This window comes from Clytia hemisphaerica, unplaced genomic scaffold (assembly GCF_902728285.1).
Source record: "Clytia hemisphaerica strain Z4C2 unplaced genomic scaffold, Clytia hemisphaerica genome assembly, whole genome shotgun sequence".
In the NCBI taxonomy this organism is placed as follows: Eukaryota; Metazoa; Cnidaria; class Hydrozoa; order Leptothecata; family Clytiidae; genus Clytia; species Clytia hemisphaerica.
Window position 1 is genome coordinate 1,078,082 of NW_027103638.1, and position 16,585 is coordinate 1,094,666.

The 16,585-nt window shown below is 33.8% G+C and overlaps 2 protein-coding genes across 2 annotated transcripts in view; one reads left to right on the forward strand and one right to left on the reverse strand.

The window, feature by feature from the left end:
• Positions 1-728: 728 nt before the first annotated feature.
• The window catches only part of LOC136802766 (WD repeat and HMG-box DNA-binding protein 1-like), a 29,684-nt gene continuing 13,827 nt past the window's right edge, over positions 729-16,585 (forward strand). Inside the window, exons 1-22 of the mRNA XM_067059525.1 lie at positions 729-826; positions 1,106-1,217; positions 1,862-1,921; positions 2,050-2,141; positions 2,362-2,467; positions 2,598-2,648; positions 2,958-2,998; positions 3,115-3,160; positions 4,249-4,281; positions 4,487-4,543; positions 5,088-5,194; positions 5,362-5,443; positions 5,645-5,704; positions 6,261-6,375; positions 6,928-7,125; positions 7,784-7,884; positions 9,029-9,130; positions 9,344-9,528; positions 9,984-10,065; positions 10,602-10,767; positions 10,934-11,051; positions 11,266-11,371. Of these exons, the coding sequence (XP_066915626.1) occupies positions 753-826; positions 1,106-1,217; positions 1,862-1,921; positions 2,050-2,141; positions 2,362-2,467; positions 2,598-2,648; positions 2,958-2,998; positions 3,115-3,160; positions 4,249-4,281; positions 4,487-4,543; positions 5,088-5,194; positions 5,362-5,443; positions 5,645-5,704; positions 6,261-6,375; positions 6,928-7,125; positions 7,784-7,884; positions 9,029-9,130; positions 9,344-9,528; positions 9,984-10,065; positions 10,602-10,767; positions 10,934-11,051; positions 11,266-11,371 (2,094 nt within the window). The 5' untranslated portion in view covers positions 729-752. The remainder of the gene's footprint in view (positions 827-1,105; positions 1,218-1,861; positions 1,922-2,049; positions 2,142-2,361; positions 2,468-2,597; positions 2,649-2,957; positions 2,999-3,114; positions 3,161-4,248; positions 4,282-4,486; positions 4,544-5,087; positions 5,195-5,361; positions 5,444-5,644; positions 5,705-6,260; positions 6,376-6,927; positions 7,126-7,783; positions 7,885-9,028; positions 9,131-9,343; positions 9,529-9,983; positions 10,066-10,601; positions 10,768-10,933; positions 11,052-11,265; positions 11,372-16,585) is intronic.
• Positions 13,730-15,022, reverse strand: LOC136802778 (uncharacterized). Its single transcript, XM_067059538.1, has 2 exons — positions 14,364-15,022; positions 13,730-14,136 (listed from the first exon to the last, which is right to left on the reverse strand). Exons 1-2 carry the CDS (start codon positions 14,938-14,940, stop codon positions 13,793-13,795), a joined length of 921 nt encoding a protein of 306 aa, XP_066915639.1. The 5' UTR covers positions 14,941-15,022; the 3' UTR covers positions 13,730-13,792.

Genomic DNA, 16,585 nt, shown 5'->3' on the forward strand with positions numbered 1-16,585 from the left:
ACAGCTGGGACGAGCTTTTTGCTTATTGCTGGTTGAAAAAAATATCCAAAAAATAGCATTTCGTGGGTTTTAATTCTTGCGTTTTTTTTTCATTCTGGAATTTTTGCGGTTTTGCCCTTTTTTGGACAGATTTCTTTCATTTTCCTAGGGATTTTTCAAATTTTTTGATAAAATTGGAAAATTGTATTTCGCGGGAATTAATTTTCGCGGTTTTTAAGTCACAAAATTTTTCGTGGACTCAAATTTTCGCAATTTTGACGAAAAACCGCGAAAACACTAAAATTAATTCCCACAAAAATTAGTTCCAATAAGGTATTCAATTTTTTTTTATACAAGAAAAGTGAAGAATATTTTTGTTTTTCCCTTCATAACTTTTGAGTGACTGGATCAAAAACTTAATTCAAACTTTTACATTGTTTATGAAAAACTCAGTTGGTTAGAATAAGGAGGGTGTCCAAATAAAACCAAGTTACCGTAACATAATACAATGAAACATAAATCTTTGAGAAATAAGAGTAAAGTGTCTCTTTTATTAAACCTGTTCAAACATGGTTTAGGACTAATTGTTCCCAGTTAAACTGATTTTTAATTTTCAATTTTCAATTTTTGCTATACATTCTTTATAGTGTGATCTTTTTGCTTGTCCTACACTTTTTCTGGGTTTTTGCTTAGTTGACAAGACGGATGAATTGATTTTTTGTATTTATTTATATTTTGTATGACTCTATTATGCCTATTTTAGCTAGATAATAATGACCCCATTAGATGATTTGAGGAGTGCACACATTGAAGGATCCACTTATGTGGCCTACTTGAAAAAGTCTGAGTAAGAATGCTTTTATCTTTTTAGTTAAATTGTATACTTCTGAATTGGATATGATAAGTTTCAACAAGATGTGAAAAGATTAACTATCAAATTTTAAAAATCTTTATAAAACATTTAATTTCTTTTTGAGGTTTGTAACATACTGTTATGCGTGGTTTCATGCGTCAAAAACTTATGATATTCGACTGGATAGTTTCAATTGATCAGTAACACTTGATTCCTTAACTGAGCCAACTTATGTGTAGATAACATTTATTTGCATTATTTCTTTGATTTTAGATTAATCCTCACAGCTGGGGCTGAAGGAGATGTTAGACTTTATCCTGGTCTTTATGATGATGAAACACTATCAGTTTCATTTGGATCAAAAATCACCTCTTTAGCTGTAAATGTAAGTACCTGTACCCATTTGTGACTCACCAAGCGATTTTAAGTACCTGGATAGACCGGTCCAGACTGATCAGTCGAGCGGTAAAATACCGGCTTTTTAGCGGCCAAGATTTCCCTTTTACTGGCCCTGCCTCTTTTTCTATCGGCTATGGGTCGGCCACTATTGTTTCACTTTTAAATTGGCTTTCTAAGTGGTCTCTTGTTTTTTGCAGCCACAACCAGCTGCTTGGGGAGTCAAATTTTTTTTAATGTTAATAAACTAGCACATAAACAGATACAAGATAAGATCACAGTAATCAGGAGGGTTAAACTAGATTCACACTTGCTGCATTTTCAGAATAAAACTGTAACAGACTGTAACTATTTAAGAAAAATAAGTTGCTGTGACGTGAAGAAATCATAGACATTTTTTACATGAAAAACTATGAAAAGCTCTCTATTATTGTTTATCAAAAAATTACTGAATCTTGCAGAATCTTGGTGAAATCACTTTTAAAAGAAATTTTAACATTTTAATTAAATTAGATTCTTCTAAAAGAACTCTTTATTTTCTCATGAGAAACAATAAATTTTCAAATGGGAACATGAAAAAAATAAACAAAGCATCCTTTAGGGATTATAAACAATGTTTTCTTTTTATAATAGGGCGACTTGGTTGTTATTTCAAACGATCAAAATGAGGTTAAATCATACACCCTCCCCAAGGTATGACGAAGTTGCCATTTTTATAAATTCATTCTTTGCTTGTTGAAAATTACACAAAAAACTTTTTTTCTGTCATTCAACTACAATTACATTTTTCTTATGGATACTTCATTCTCAATTTCTTTCAGCTTGAGTTAGATAATGTTTTGTTACGATTCACATCTCCAATTAACAATGTTTGTATCAATGAAGATAGAAGTCTAATTGCTGCTGGGTCTAGGTAAAAGCTGGAAATCAAATTCTTCAATATAATCTTTACAGTAATCTAAATTGTGAACCATTAATTTTGTGAGGATATATATGTCTTGAAACTGAAATCATGTCCTAAATTTCAAGTTATGGATATGAGGAATTTTTTAAAGATAAAGAGAAAATCATTTAAATTAATTTTCTTCAGAATCAGTTATTATAATAATTACAACTCATTCTCTAAATTTTAGTGACTTTTCAATCAAATGTACTTCAAGAAAAGGAACTGAACAGAAAACACTTATAGGTCATACAGCACCAGTCTTAAGTGTTTGTTTTCTTGGAAATGGAACACTGGTAAATACTGTACTTTTTTTAACCTTACACGTCTGAAAAAATTATGATTATTTTTAGGCCTAGTGATTATTTGAAAGATCATTTTGAAAATTTTAAGACAATCCATTCTCTACTCCTTTTATTTTTCTAGGTATCAAACAGCTGTGATGGCTCTGTCAAGCTATGGAATATAAGCGAACAGGTTTGATTACCTTGAATTTTACGAATAATTATGTTGATCACAATTCCAATCAAACCCATTTTAATTCCTGCTCTCTTTTTGCTTTAGCCAACCTAAATTTCAAAGCAAATGTAAATCTGAATTTGTTGACTAATAAAACTTCCTGAATCTGAATTAATTCATATTCACTTTTTGCATCTTTTTGATTTTTTTTGCCGAGCAAAAGGTATAGATCTATATGCCTGTGTTCAAGATACAAATTAATTAGGACCATATTAACCTAGAAGCGTTTATGTTAACTAATAGTTAAGTGTATTTTTATCTTTTCAGAAATGTAGCAGTACTCTAGAAATATTACCAAAATACAACAGGTAAATTGGTTGAGTTGATATCTATGATCTCTAGTATGATTTCCCTGCTGTGAAAAGTAATGCGCTCGTTTGAATTCAAAATTTCTTTGAGATTTCAAGTATTTGTTTTGTTTTAGTGTTCCTGATCATCATGGTATAATGTCATTACATGAAGATAAAAAGGTAAAGTTTCAATAGATTGAATTATTTTTTCTCATTTCGATTTGGGAATCTATATATTAATAGCGGTGCTTTGTGTGTCTGTGTGTCACCACTTTCGTTTTCGCTTTGTTTATGTTTTAGAATTATGACTTTTAGTCTCTTGCTCCACAAATTTGTTCCATTGGATTCGCGCCATTTGCAAAAGATTTCGCAAGCAATGTTTTGTTCTCGATAAGTTTGTTTTGATTGACAGATCGGATAGAGCCTGGTTTAGACTTTGTTTTGAAATTTAAGGCCCATCTATATTTAGTAATTTTAATTTCTGCCCAGCTTTGGCCGATCCTGTTTTTCTCTTTTCTTTAGTTTGAAATGTATTTAACGATTGTATTTATTAATGACATTCGAATTCTTTTCAAAACAAAACAAGTTTCTTTTATAGAAAAGAACATTTCAAATGTAAATCAAAACATAAAAATTAAAAAGTTTGTCGAACAATAACAGCATTCAAAGGGCGATAAAAAGCAAGAGAAGAAATTAGTCCATCTCTTTCTTCATATAAAAACATTCAAGTGGTTGATACTGTTAAAAACTGTGTACGTCATTTTACATGTTTAAATTCGAAAAGTTATGACAAGGTGACAAGGGTTTAAAAAAAGCAATTTAGAATTGACTTATTTATCTTTTTAAATCTGATAAAAACAAAGTTGCACTATTCTTTGTGGCCTTCCCGCTTTTTCCTAAAGAATTGTCATTTCTACATTTCACTCCTCTTTACCATGACATTTTCTCAAATTGTCGAAAACTGGACGGCGTATTTAATGCAAGCGAAACGAGAAAAAGATCTCCTGGGAGGGTTAGAGTCAAACTTTGAAGATAACTTTTTATTCATTTGATCGTTTTTTTAAGCCAGCTCAACATTCAAAGGACTTTTAGTGCGTTCAGCTACAGCTTAACCGGCGTGCGACGCCGGGTACCGGCTAGTATTTATTTATTTGGAAAGTGAATTAGATGGAAAGATCATCAGTGTTCCATAAAGTCAGCTGATTTGAAAATAGGATGAACTTTAATTTGCTGAAATGTTTTGATTTGAACATGTTTGTCTCTTTTAGTTACTGGCCATTCCTGTAGAGAAATCAATAAAGGTATTACAATTGTGTTCTTTTTTTCTCTTTTGCTTTCTTAAAAAAATACATCAGGAGATTGATAGGAATAGTGATAAGTCAGTTTTCTCATTCATTCCTAGAAACAACTTAATATTTTTTTTATGCACACAATAAGGTATATTTAATTTCATTACGCAGTGAAAAATTTCATCTGATGATAGAAGTAAAATGATTGTATTTGCAGGTTATCTCCACTTTGAATTATGAAGAAGAATTTACATTGGAAAATCAACACAGCAAGGTTAACACATTGATTTGTATCTTCTTAAAAGGGGGAAAATGTATAACAATGTTTATGTTTTCTTCAGACTGCAAATCACTTTTGTTTTTTTATTGTGCACTCTTCCATTACTGAGCTTTTATTTGCTTATTAGGTGGAAAGGTCAAAAGTATTTTAGCATAGCTTTTGATTAACTGAATCATTTTAAAGTTTTATAAACCAAAATTTAAGTTAGGTCTTCTTCTGTACAATAAAATAAGAAAATTCTAATAAGTTAATTCGCAGTATCTTGACAAATCTGTATACTTTTTTTTGCGCACCCAGTTGTTTCTTCTTGAATTTCATGTGAATATATACCTTTTCATGTCATGAACATCACTTGCCTGGTATTCAAACAATTACCATGGTGATTATGTCCCTTGAGACATGGAATGATTTTTTTATGAATAGGAAGTAGTTGAAATAAAATCTGCTGGGAGTTAATCACCATGGCAATAATTTCAAAACGAGGCAAGTGATGTTTGTGACGTAATTTATGAAAAAGTCTATTACTTTCAAATTAAAGCCTGTGTCAAATGTCTGCTGGTCAGATGATGGTGAATATTTAATTTCATCTGCAATGAATGGAGAAATCTTCTGCTGGAACACAAAAACAAAAGAATGCTTCAAAAAGTAAGTGATGAATTATTTTTGATACATTTGCTTTAAGGTGTTTTAAATTTTAAAACTCAATGCTCAATTTGGATTTTTCTTTAAACTATATGTGTTTTTTTCAGACCTAAGGAGCTTCACTCTTTACCAAATTTAAAGCATCCTAATTTTATCTTTATTTTTTTCAGATTTGAACATAGTGAATCAAAAAATATAACATGTTTGGTTTGGAAACATGATTCTAATGAAATTATTTTCGGAGATGATGAGGTATGACATTCATTTTTATTAGATTTATTGTATGTGCCACTTCAACTGGATTTTTCAACCAAAAATGTCACTGGCGACCAACAACAGGCTTTTGTAATGTAAAAGTGACGGAATGTAAGAAGATATTGAATGAAATCTCTACAATAAAACAATTCTTCACATAATTTAAAGCATTATTTAATTATTGTTTTTTTTGTCCAGGGAAATTTTGGTGTATTTGAAGTCCCAATCAAATCTGCTACAAAAGAAAAAGTTGTTGATGTAAGCCTTATTTCATATGTTTGTAGAACCCTACAATAGAAGAAAGAACCCATTTTTAGAGATTTCAAATTGTCATATCTCAATCCTGGAAAATAGTTTGACCAATTTAGGACCATTGGAGGTTTCTGTAGGCCAAATATCTATCTGATTATTCCTTTAAAACTTTTTATTTCTTCCACAAATTCTTTCTTGAATAAAAGTAATAAATTATTTCAAGTTTCTTAATACTACAGCATTCATCTTTCAATTTCTTGATTCAAGATATTTGAGTGTGTTTAGTTCTTAATAATTTTAAGCTTGATAAAGCAAACCAAGCAAATTCCCGTCAAAACTATAGAGACATTTTATGTCTGACAAGTCTCTGCGGTGGAGTGCAAACTACTTCTAGTATTTGAATAGCTTAATTATGTTGAAGTTACTTTATTGCTTCAATGCAAGGATTCTTACATTTTTTTAAAAGAGCACTCCTACTTTTCGTTACCAGTCTCCTCAAAAGTTGACCACACCGTTAAGGTTCGATAAGTGTAATCAGTAATATTTTTAACAATGTTTTCAGGAGTTTGGGTTAGATGAAGACGATGATATTATAGCATCGGCTGTTATTAACAATCATAAAGACGACGAAGACACCAATGATGGAGACATATTCCTTTCGTCTGCCAAGAAAAAAGGTAGATTTCTCTTTAACCACATGTCACTTTAAACCTTTAAACCTTTGAACCTCTATTTTGAAATCAAGTATATTGTTCCGAATTTCTGTTTGAAAGGCTATTCAAAAAGTTTTGAGTTTCTTCAGCTGTCTTTAGTTGTAACTTTATAAGTGTCTACTAACAGAGAAAACCATCATCATTGAAAAAACCTCTGATAACTGTCCTATATATTCAAGCCCTGAAAGAAAATTACTTAATATTTATAGCCTCTAATAGTCCTCTTTATGTGCTTATCTTCATTCCTAAAGTCTAATTTTGAGTTTAATTTAAGCTTTGCGATCATAGAATGAATGCAATGCATTCGGCTACAATGTGCTTGGTAGTGGGTTTGATGATTACTGTGTCATTCCAAAGAAGAAGAATGCCAGAGGAGAAGGATCAAGGGTTAGTGTAGAAATCCAGAAATAGGAGCGGCGCCCTCCCCTACTTTCGATCTACCTAAGCTAAGGAAAAGGGAGCCTTCAGGTTGCCTTGATTATGGTTAAGCTTTTCTATTTTGATATTATCCTATAGGTAAAAAAAGGTCCTTAAAAATTGACAATGACGACGATGATGATGATAACTTCAGTCTTGGTGGAGGTGGTGGCATTTCAGATGATGAGGACGGTGTTAGTAATCCCAGTAAGAAATCCAGGATTAATAATATGGATAATTTTCTTGACGATCAAGCAGACGAAGATGAAGAAGAAGATGAAGCAAGTATTTCACTCAGTAAGTTGACTCATGGTTAATGAAAAGGATATTGAGGCCGTCTTTGTTTACTGTGTTTTTTTCTGCGAATTTCTTAAAAATCTAGTTGCTTTTATAAGTTTTTTTGTGGTGTTGTTTGTTGACATTAAACTAATGGGCGTAGTTAGCGTTTTTTACGGCAGGGAACTACTACTGTCAATCTCGTGTGTTTTCTTCTAGATGGTGTTTCGCACCAGCTCAGCGAGTGATACATGAATTACCTCTTAGAGTTTAATAAATGTAAAGATGTGTACAGGGCTTCCAAAATTTTGATTTCCTGTTCATGTCCCTGTGTTAAAATGGCTAAAGACCAACTTTTTAAATGTGTCTTTTGCGTTTAAAGAGATTCACTACATTTGTAATATAAATATAGGATAAAATTCCTCATTAATGTACATGTAACAGTTGGCAAATTCCAACGCACTGGCAAAATACTGATTGATTTCTTCACTTTCATTTACAGTCCTGTCAGTAGATCACTTACAGGTTAAAACCTGTTACACTCTTGAGATCCTCCACATGGACCTGCAGGTCAAATGACCGAGCAAATTTGGAATGACAGCATCGCGAGTTCGAGCTAAAAAATAGATAACAATTATGTAATGATCAAATTTTTTGACATGTTTTTTTCTTGTTTCAGATTTGATTAAAGAAGGCTTCTTGGAACCTATACGGAAACCAATAATTGACGATGAGGATGATGACTCGGCGTCTATTGCTAGTGCTAAAGTTGACAAAACGGTAAAAAGACATTGGTGGGTTCGCCATGTATTGTTTTAAAGCAACGAACTTGATTATCCTTGATATTCATGAAGTGATTTTTTACGCAAAACCAGTTTTGAATTTAAACAGTGAAACTAGTGGCAATTGCCCGGTGTTTTTCGTGTGTTTCCGAATAGGTTGATAACACAAAATGTTTTTGAATTAAAAAAGCCTATTGTATACTTTGGAATGCTACCTTAAATGTTTTAATTATTTTTCAAATCGAAATTTCGACGAGGGCCGAACATTGGCTTGATTGAATATTTTACCAACGATTGACGTGGCAAATTTCAGTTAACCCTTCGTTCTATTTGGGTTGGGGGTTAAACCTTTTTGAAACATATATCCAACAGTATCCAATTCATGATATGCACCATTACAATGTCTTCTACGGACCCACTAGCTGATTGGTTGAAAGTGACGTATTGACTAATTATACGTCACTTAAAACCAATCAGCTATTCGATCTGTGATATAATGAAGAAGACATTGAAGTCTTGCTAGTCCGCCCCAAATTTTCGTATTTTCGGTGAAAATTTCGGCATTATCGACGACGTTTTCTATAACATATCGAAAGTAACCTCTAACTATGCTTCACTTTGACTTTTTTGTTTAAAATTTGTGAGGCATTCTACATATGCTTTTTGGGCAGGGTCAATTTTTATCCACCTGTTGGCGTAATAGATCACCCAAAACAGACCTGTTTGCCTAAATTAGCCCTAGGTTACTGTATCTAAGGATTTGAGTCTATTGATCCGAAATATTTACAAGTGTTAGGTACTGAAGATACAAGCTTACAGCCAAAATTTCGTCTTAAGTGGTTCAGCTGATCAGTCAATACCTGATTTTAGCTAAAATTACTTTCTGGATTGTAAAATACCAACAAGACAGGCAGAGACAGACCAAACCAAAATTTAGAAAATTATCTACAATATCTACCACCGATAAAAATTTCAAGGTATACCACTTGTCAGTCTTGAGGTTTTAAGGAGACCTTGCTGAGGTCCCCTATGATGCTTCCCCTACTAAATAAATAAAAATATACTCGAAAGTCTGGGTAGATTTTTACCGTATAAACGTATAAAAACCTAAAAACAAACATATGTTTTATTTTTCCATGTAGAGCTCAAAAGGTCAACAAGTTGTCGCTGCGAAAATCGATTTTTTCATGCAACCAGCTTTCCAACCTTCATCGACACCTGTACACTTACAACATAGATTTATGGTAAGTATAGCCATTCTTTACAAAATTTTAGTTTGATAGGTACTGATTAAAAACATGTAACATATATATTATTTTAAAACAAAAGATTTTTAAAAACCTTTTGGGCGGAGATAATATTATAATTTTATACGAATTAGAATTACTCAAAATAAATCAAATTTTGAACAGTCTCAGAAATTCATGTCTTTTGTTTTGACCAATTTCTTTTTCCAGCTTTGGAATTCAATCGGCATCATACGTTGTCATAGAGACGAAGAAGTGTCTTCAATAGACGTTGAATTCCATAATGCTAGCACCAGCCATCCTTTGCATATCCCCAATGTACTGGATAATACCATGGCAACGCTTTCTAAAACGATTGTAGCATTTGCTTGTAAAACACAAGATAATATTCCAAGGTAATTGTCAAGTTAGTAGGAGGGAAAAATGTCTTTGTCCGGTAAATGGAGATGTCTGCTAATAGACCTTTTCATAAATAACGTCACGAACATCACTTGCCTCGTTTTCAAACAATTACTATGGTGATTATGTCCCTTGAGAGTTTTTATAAAATCCGCCATGTTAATCACCATGGCAATAATTTCAAAATGAGGTAAGTAATGTTCCTGACGTAATTTATGAAATAGTTTATCGAGTGTCCGCCTGTTTGAAATATTTTATAAAGATTTCACTATGAAACGGCCGGGGAAACATTTCCTCTAATCAGACTTGTTGCCCTTTTAGTGTGTCCGCCCGCTAATTGAAGGTTTTTACTACCATACAAATTTCCAACTGGAAGTAAAAGAATGATGGTTTTCTCAATGTCATTACTTTGTATGGATTGATTTTAAAATGTTTTTTTTTCATTTTCCAGTAAATTATCATGCATACATTTTGGTTCATGGGACGGCAACAAAGAATGGAGTGTTTCTATGAATGAAAACGAAGATATTGAAGTATGTTTCGGTTCATACAGTATTAAAAGTTCTCCCGTCTCTTCTGATTTTCTGCATAAATCACCAACATTTCAAGAATTTGTACTAACCTGCTGTGTAGAATCCATTTTATGTTTCTCAGATGAAAAAATCTTGTTTTGACTACTACTGCTCATAGTAAGGTTTTTTTTATCTTTTCGAAAGATTTCTTATTTTTTTCTACAATTTCTTTTCGCCGAAGTGGAGTGTTGTACACTGTGAGCCTGTCTCTTTTTGTTATCTGTTCCATGATTTCCAAGACGAGAACAGTTAACTTACCAGCACTCAGCCACAAATGACTGCCATCCTTTTTCCGAACAACCATACCACGTCGATCGTCCAAAGCTTTTCAGATTCTTTTTGGTTTTTGCCTCACTTATCTTCTAGTCAAGCAAGAATTGTATAGGAAAGTTTGGGATGTGTAAAGACAATTTTTTATTTGGGTTCGTGATGTAATGTCAGAAGACATTACAATGGCGCATATCATGAATTTGATTCCCATTATTTTCTATACATAGGCGATTGGTGCTAACAGCTCGCAGATTTTCGTTGCAACTTCAAGACGCTTACTACGTGTGTTCACAGTGGGCGGAGTACAATTACAGCTTGTTCAAATGCCAGGTCCTGTTGTTTCCATCGCGCTTCACGAGAAGGAAATGATACTTCTATATCACAAGTCAACTGGTAAGATATTGCTTTTAGACTGGGGATGTTTTTAATACGTGTTCTATAGTAATATGCACCTTATATAGTAATGATGAAAGCGATAATTGTTACAAGATAATATTACTTAACTTTAGTAACTTACTAACTTAATTCCCATAAAATTTATGACCGGTTGCATTTAAAGGTCTCAACAAAACACAATGTCTGGGAATCTCAAGATATGTTTGCAAAAAGATGTCGTGGAGTTTGGTCAATGATGAAAGTCTGTTCATGAAGCCAGAAGCCACTGTGGTTTGGTTAGGGTAAGCCGTTCAAATTACTTTAGCGGCAGTCTCCCAAAGGCCCATCCCAAACTTGAATCGTCAACTTTCAGTAAATAGCAATCGTTTCTTCTTAGAATCTTTTATCTTTATTTTGAAAATGTTGCCCCTTTTCTTTATTCCCAATGGAAAAAGAGACGGAGAGTGATTAACAAAAAGTCTCCCTTATAGATATCTGTTCTTTTTCTTTTGTCAGATACTCCACTGAAGGTACACCTGGGTTTGTCCTTTCCACTGGCGAAATTCTTCTTCTCCATCGATCTCAAAAGACGTGGATTGAAATCGGAAATACCAAGAAAACTGTAAGTTATGTTACATTCTTTGGTCCATTATTTATTTTTTCTGACCTAACACCAAATTAAAAAAAATACTTTGCCCAATTTTGGCATAAACCTAACAATAAATAAGAACCTCGCATATCTTTAAGAAGGCAGAGCATGTTAAGAACATCTTAAGAACATTTAAGCCTCGAAATCACGAAAAATGATAACAGTCGGCCTTCAACTTATTAGGAACAATGAGACCATATTAATCGCTTGGTAAAATTTTGATCACTTCCAAGAAAAATTATTTACTCATCTTAACTATTTCCTCGTTAATCTATTCTGTATCCCTCACAGACCTTGTCTTTCCCACACACGATGAAATCCGATTAATAATTTTCCTTCCTTTATATTCTTTTCTCTCAAGATACTTACTTAAAAACACCAAGTTTTCTCTGGGCTAGGATATCTATTTTCTTTGAAGAATTATGCCTTACTTACAATAATTTCTCTCTTAGATAAGGTTTGGATAGGATCCTATTAGATTTTTGTTAACTGCCGAAATTTCCTAAAAAAATGAAGACAGGAATAGCGCCACTGGGGTCCACTTCAATTGTTTTGAAAAAAAGAATACGTGACCTCATATCTGGACTAAATCAATTTGAAATAAGGCTTTGATGAGGGGGGGGGTTGAAATCGAGATTTTTTTATCTAGAGAGACCACTTTCAAAATCATAGCGTGAAATTTCAATTTTGTTTTCTGTTAGAATATCTTCCTTCAACGTAATGTTTTTTTTGTACATATTATATATACCGTGAAATGACAGTGCGGTCAGACTAGACAAATTTAACGCTGTCTGGCTTTAAATTTAAAACTCAATTTTCGGCAAAGTTCAAAAGAGAAAAATCAAGCAGTCTAATCATTAAAGGGACGTAAACATGAGCGCAAGACGTTTATTAATTTTCATAATTTTCAAACATTTTCTTCGCAAAAAATGGGAACGAATCAAACGATTTCGTACTTTTACACTTCTTAATATGCTGCATTACAAACGAATGAAGAGATTAGCTTTGATGATGAACCGCCCGTTTCTGGCTCGCAACGAGCGAAAGATTTGGGCCCTTGAAAGACACGAATTTTGGTTTACTGATCTATGGGATAGAAGAGATGAAATTGATAATAATGTCCGTCATAGCCAATGGCGACAAGATTTCCGAATCAAAAAGGAAACTTTTGAAATGCTTGTAAGATTGATGAGTCCAAGGTTAGCAAAGCAAGACACGCAACTTCGCAGGGCTGTACCGATTGAAAAAAGGATTGCGATTGGATTATGGAGGTTAGCGACGGGAAATGCATATAGAACAGTCGGAAAAACTTTTGGTGTTGCAAAGTCTACTGCTGTTTCAATTACGAGGGATTTTTACAAGGAACTTTCGAGGATTTCGGGTCAGGTTATCCATTTCCCAGTTACAAGAGATGAAACTAGAGAAGAAATAGGACGATTCAAAGAGGAAACAAACTGTAAAATTCCACAAGTGGTAGGGGCAATTGATGGAACGCATATCAAAATAACTGCACCAGCAAGCGAACATAAGGGAGATTACTACAGCCGTAAGCAATGCTATACAATCAACACTCAAGCAGTTGTTGGTGGAAATCTAAAGATCCTAGATGTCGCAACTGGGTTCCCAGGGAGTATACATGACGCCCGAGTGTTAGCTCATACGTCGCTATTTCGAAAAGCAGAACGCTTGGAAATTCTAACTGATCCTACTAAACGGATTGATAACAACACTATACGACCACTTTTACTGGGAGATGGAGCTTACCCTCTGGTTCCATGGCTAGTCAAACCCTATCCTTTTATTCCCGCTTTAACGAGGTCAGAAAAACGGTTTAACAAAATACTCAGCTCTGCTAGAGTCACGGTGGAAAGGGGATTTGGTATTTTAAAGGCTCGGTGGAGATGTTTACTAACGCGCCTTGACGCTGAAGTCGAAAATGTTTCTGATCAGATTATCGCTTGCTGCGTTTTACACAATATTTGTCAAGAAATGAATGACGAATACATCGATGAAGATGGAATGTTAGATAACATACTGAGAAACGAGAGGCGAGCAAGGCAACAACGACGAGTTAACCAAGACATTTATCCGCTGGGAGAAGAAACAAGAACAATATTGAAAATATATTTAGAACAAAACGAGTAGTACTTTTCATGTAGTGTTCAATGAGAGTGAAATGTTAAAATATTAACTAAAAACCGTTAAAAACAGTATAATGTTTCAACTTTTAAATTTTCTAGAAAAAAAACATAAGACAAGTGTTACCAAAATATTTTCACTTTTGATTTTGACCACCAGGACCACCAGATAAAATGTTTCCTAACTGTAAGAAAAAATCTCTATCGCGTTTTTTTTCTTCTGCGTCATGTTTTTGTTGGTTTTCCACCAACTCTCTCATGAATTTTGTGTAGTTTTGTTCGGAAGATTTGAAAAAATCAATTTGTTCTCTCTGAACATCAAGTAGTTCTTCGTGGAATGTTTTTTTTTCTTCTTATTCTTTTTTGAATCATTTAAATCAGTCAATTTTCGTTTGTTCTTGTTTTCATTTCCGTCAGGTTTCTTGTTTTCGACAGTACCCTCAGATTCTTCAAACGTGTCATTGATACCCGTTCTGCAAGCCGTCTCTGTATCAATATCAGAATCTTCTGATTCAATAAGCTCATCTTCTTGTTGGAGGATGGATTTGCCACATGTCCAATCGTCTGGTTCGGCAGGTTCGGCTCTATCGTCTGCACAATCTGATGATGGAAATTGCAAAAAGAATTAGAAAGAAACATACTCACTGGGTGTGTGAAAATGCTCAAAATTTTATTTTAATTTAAATTTTTTTTCTATCATATCGATCATCTCTCACATGGGTTAAAATCAACAAATTTAGAAGGATTTTGAAAATTAAAAGAAAAGTACAAACATCCATTTCATTTACGCCTCGAGATTTTAGATCATGCTATAACAAAACAATTACCTGGTTTTGATTGTCCAGATTCTTTGACATTTGGCATGGTCATCACATGTTTATCTGAAAGGACCCGATCCAATTGTTGATAGAATTTGCACGTCTTAAATTCAACACCACTCTTTCCCTCGTTGTGCCGCTTACACTTCTTGTATGCGTCTTTCAGTCCTTTTATTTTGGCTTTACATTTTGTAATGTTTTTGGGCTTTCCGTTTACTTTGTTAACTGCGTCTCTTATTTTACCCCACGCTTTGTTAGCATTTGTCGAATTCAACATGTCTTGATTCTCAACCCATAAATAAACTAATGTAGTGGTCTGTTCTGAGGTCCAGCTATCTCTTGTTGTGTTTTGCGATTGTGATGTCGAGGGTTGTTCGGTCGACGGTTCGCTTTGTAGCTGATTCTGTTGAAAATTTGATCCTGTTTGTGGCTGATTCGGTTGTTGGTAAGCTTGTTGACTTGGAAAAACCGGTCTTGTTTGTGGCAGATTTTGCTGCTGATGCATTTCCTGGTTAGGAAAATTTTGCACTGCTGCTTGGTAGTTTTGATAGTATGTTGGATGGTAGTATGGTGGCGGAAATGACATTTTTCATCCAAAAATACTTGTTTTAACAAATCCAATTCTCCCTCAACTTTTCTTCTCTTCTCAATGACTCAATCAAACCACATCAAATCACAACACACACAAAAAAAACAGACACATTTTTTTTCAAAAGTGTGTTCTTCTGATCTCAAATTTTCTTGTCTCGAGCACCTATTCATACTCAATAAATGGGCCCTAGTTTTAACAATAGAGTCAAAATTTTAAGACATGCTCGGGAGCATGTCTTATTTCGGTTTAATAATTAGACCCATTATATAAATTTGAATAGAAGATTTATTTTTTTGCAAGCGGTCAGACTACATTTTGTCTTGTTACTATGGATACGGGTGTTATTTAACGATTTTTTTTTTTAGTGTGACCGCACTGAAAGTGCTCAAGAAAATTCGAAAAAATATTATCTATATATTAATAGCGGTAGTCTGTATGTCGTTTTGTCGTCTTTCTTTCTTTCTTTCTGTCTGTGCTACTTTCGTTTTCGCACGCAATGTTTTTGTTCTTCCAAAAGATGACTTTTATTTTGGTCTTGCTCCACAAATGTGCTAAATCAGATTCGCGCCGTTTTATAAAGACTTTGTTTTGATTGATAGATTAGACTTTTTCTTTTTTTTTCTTTCTTTTCTTTTGTTTTATGTTTTCGAATGTAATTAACGACCTTATTTGATTTGAGACATTCGAATTCTTTTCAAAACAAAAGAAATCTTTTAAACAGAATCTGTTAAAGAAAAGAACAAATATGAAATAAAACACAAGAATCACATAACAAGTTTGTTAGAACAACAGCAACATTAAAAATATATTCAAAAGGCGGTAAAAACTAGAATTCTTTCTTCGTAAAAAGGGGGGGTTTCACGTTTGACGGAGGAGCGGAATCGGCCCTTTTTTCGGACGGAGTGGCGGAATTTGGCGAAAATTTAGACGGAATTACGGACATTGGGTTCTCTGGCGGAGACGGAAAATCAGACAATTTTAGTGCGGAAAAACGGAATGTAGCAAAAAAAATTGCGGAATTTCGGAATTGGTAAAAGATATTCCAAATTTGCGGAATTTTCGACAAAAATATTGAATTTCAAAGGAATTTTCGGTGACGGAATTTTGGTTCAATTTAAGACGGTTTGACGGAAATTGGAGAAAAAATTGGCGGAATTGCGGAATCGGATACCCCCTGAAACCCCCCCTAAAAAGGGACCCTTAAACATGTATGTCGATAATTATTTTGCTGTAAATCTAGGTCATTGTTGAATTTGAAAAATTATTGAAGTTATGACGAAGTTATTTTATAAAAAGCAACATAAAATTGCGCTATCTATCACGCGTTTTTGTCTGCGTGTCCTAGCTGCCTTCCGGGGGGACTATGGTTGCGAGCTGACTTTCGGCCCTGCCCCTCGGACCCTTAGCAGAATAAAGAGGAGAAGAAACAAGGGAAATTGTGTGAATTTTAATTCACTTTTTGGAACTTATTTGACCAAATTTCTATCTTACTGGGGGCAAAAAGTTGAAATTTTCCTATTTTTCCAATTCTTAGCGGGACTGAAGTTTGATTTTCCGATTTTTCAAACTGTCATGTTTCAAAAAAGGCACCTTTAAGGCTGGCACATACCCATACCCATACTCTTCTCTTGCCTAAGTA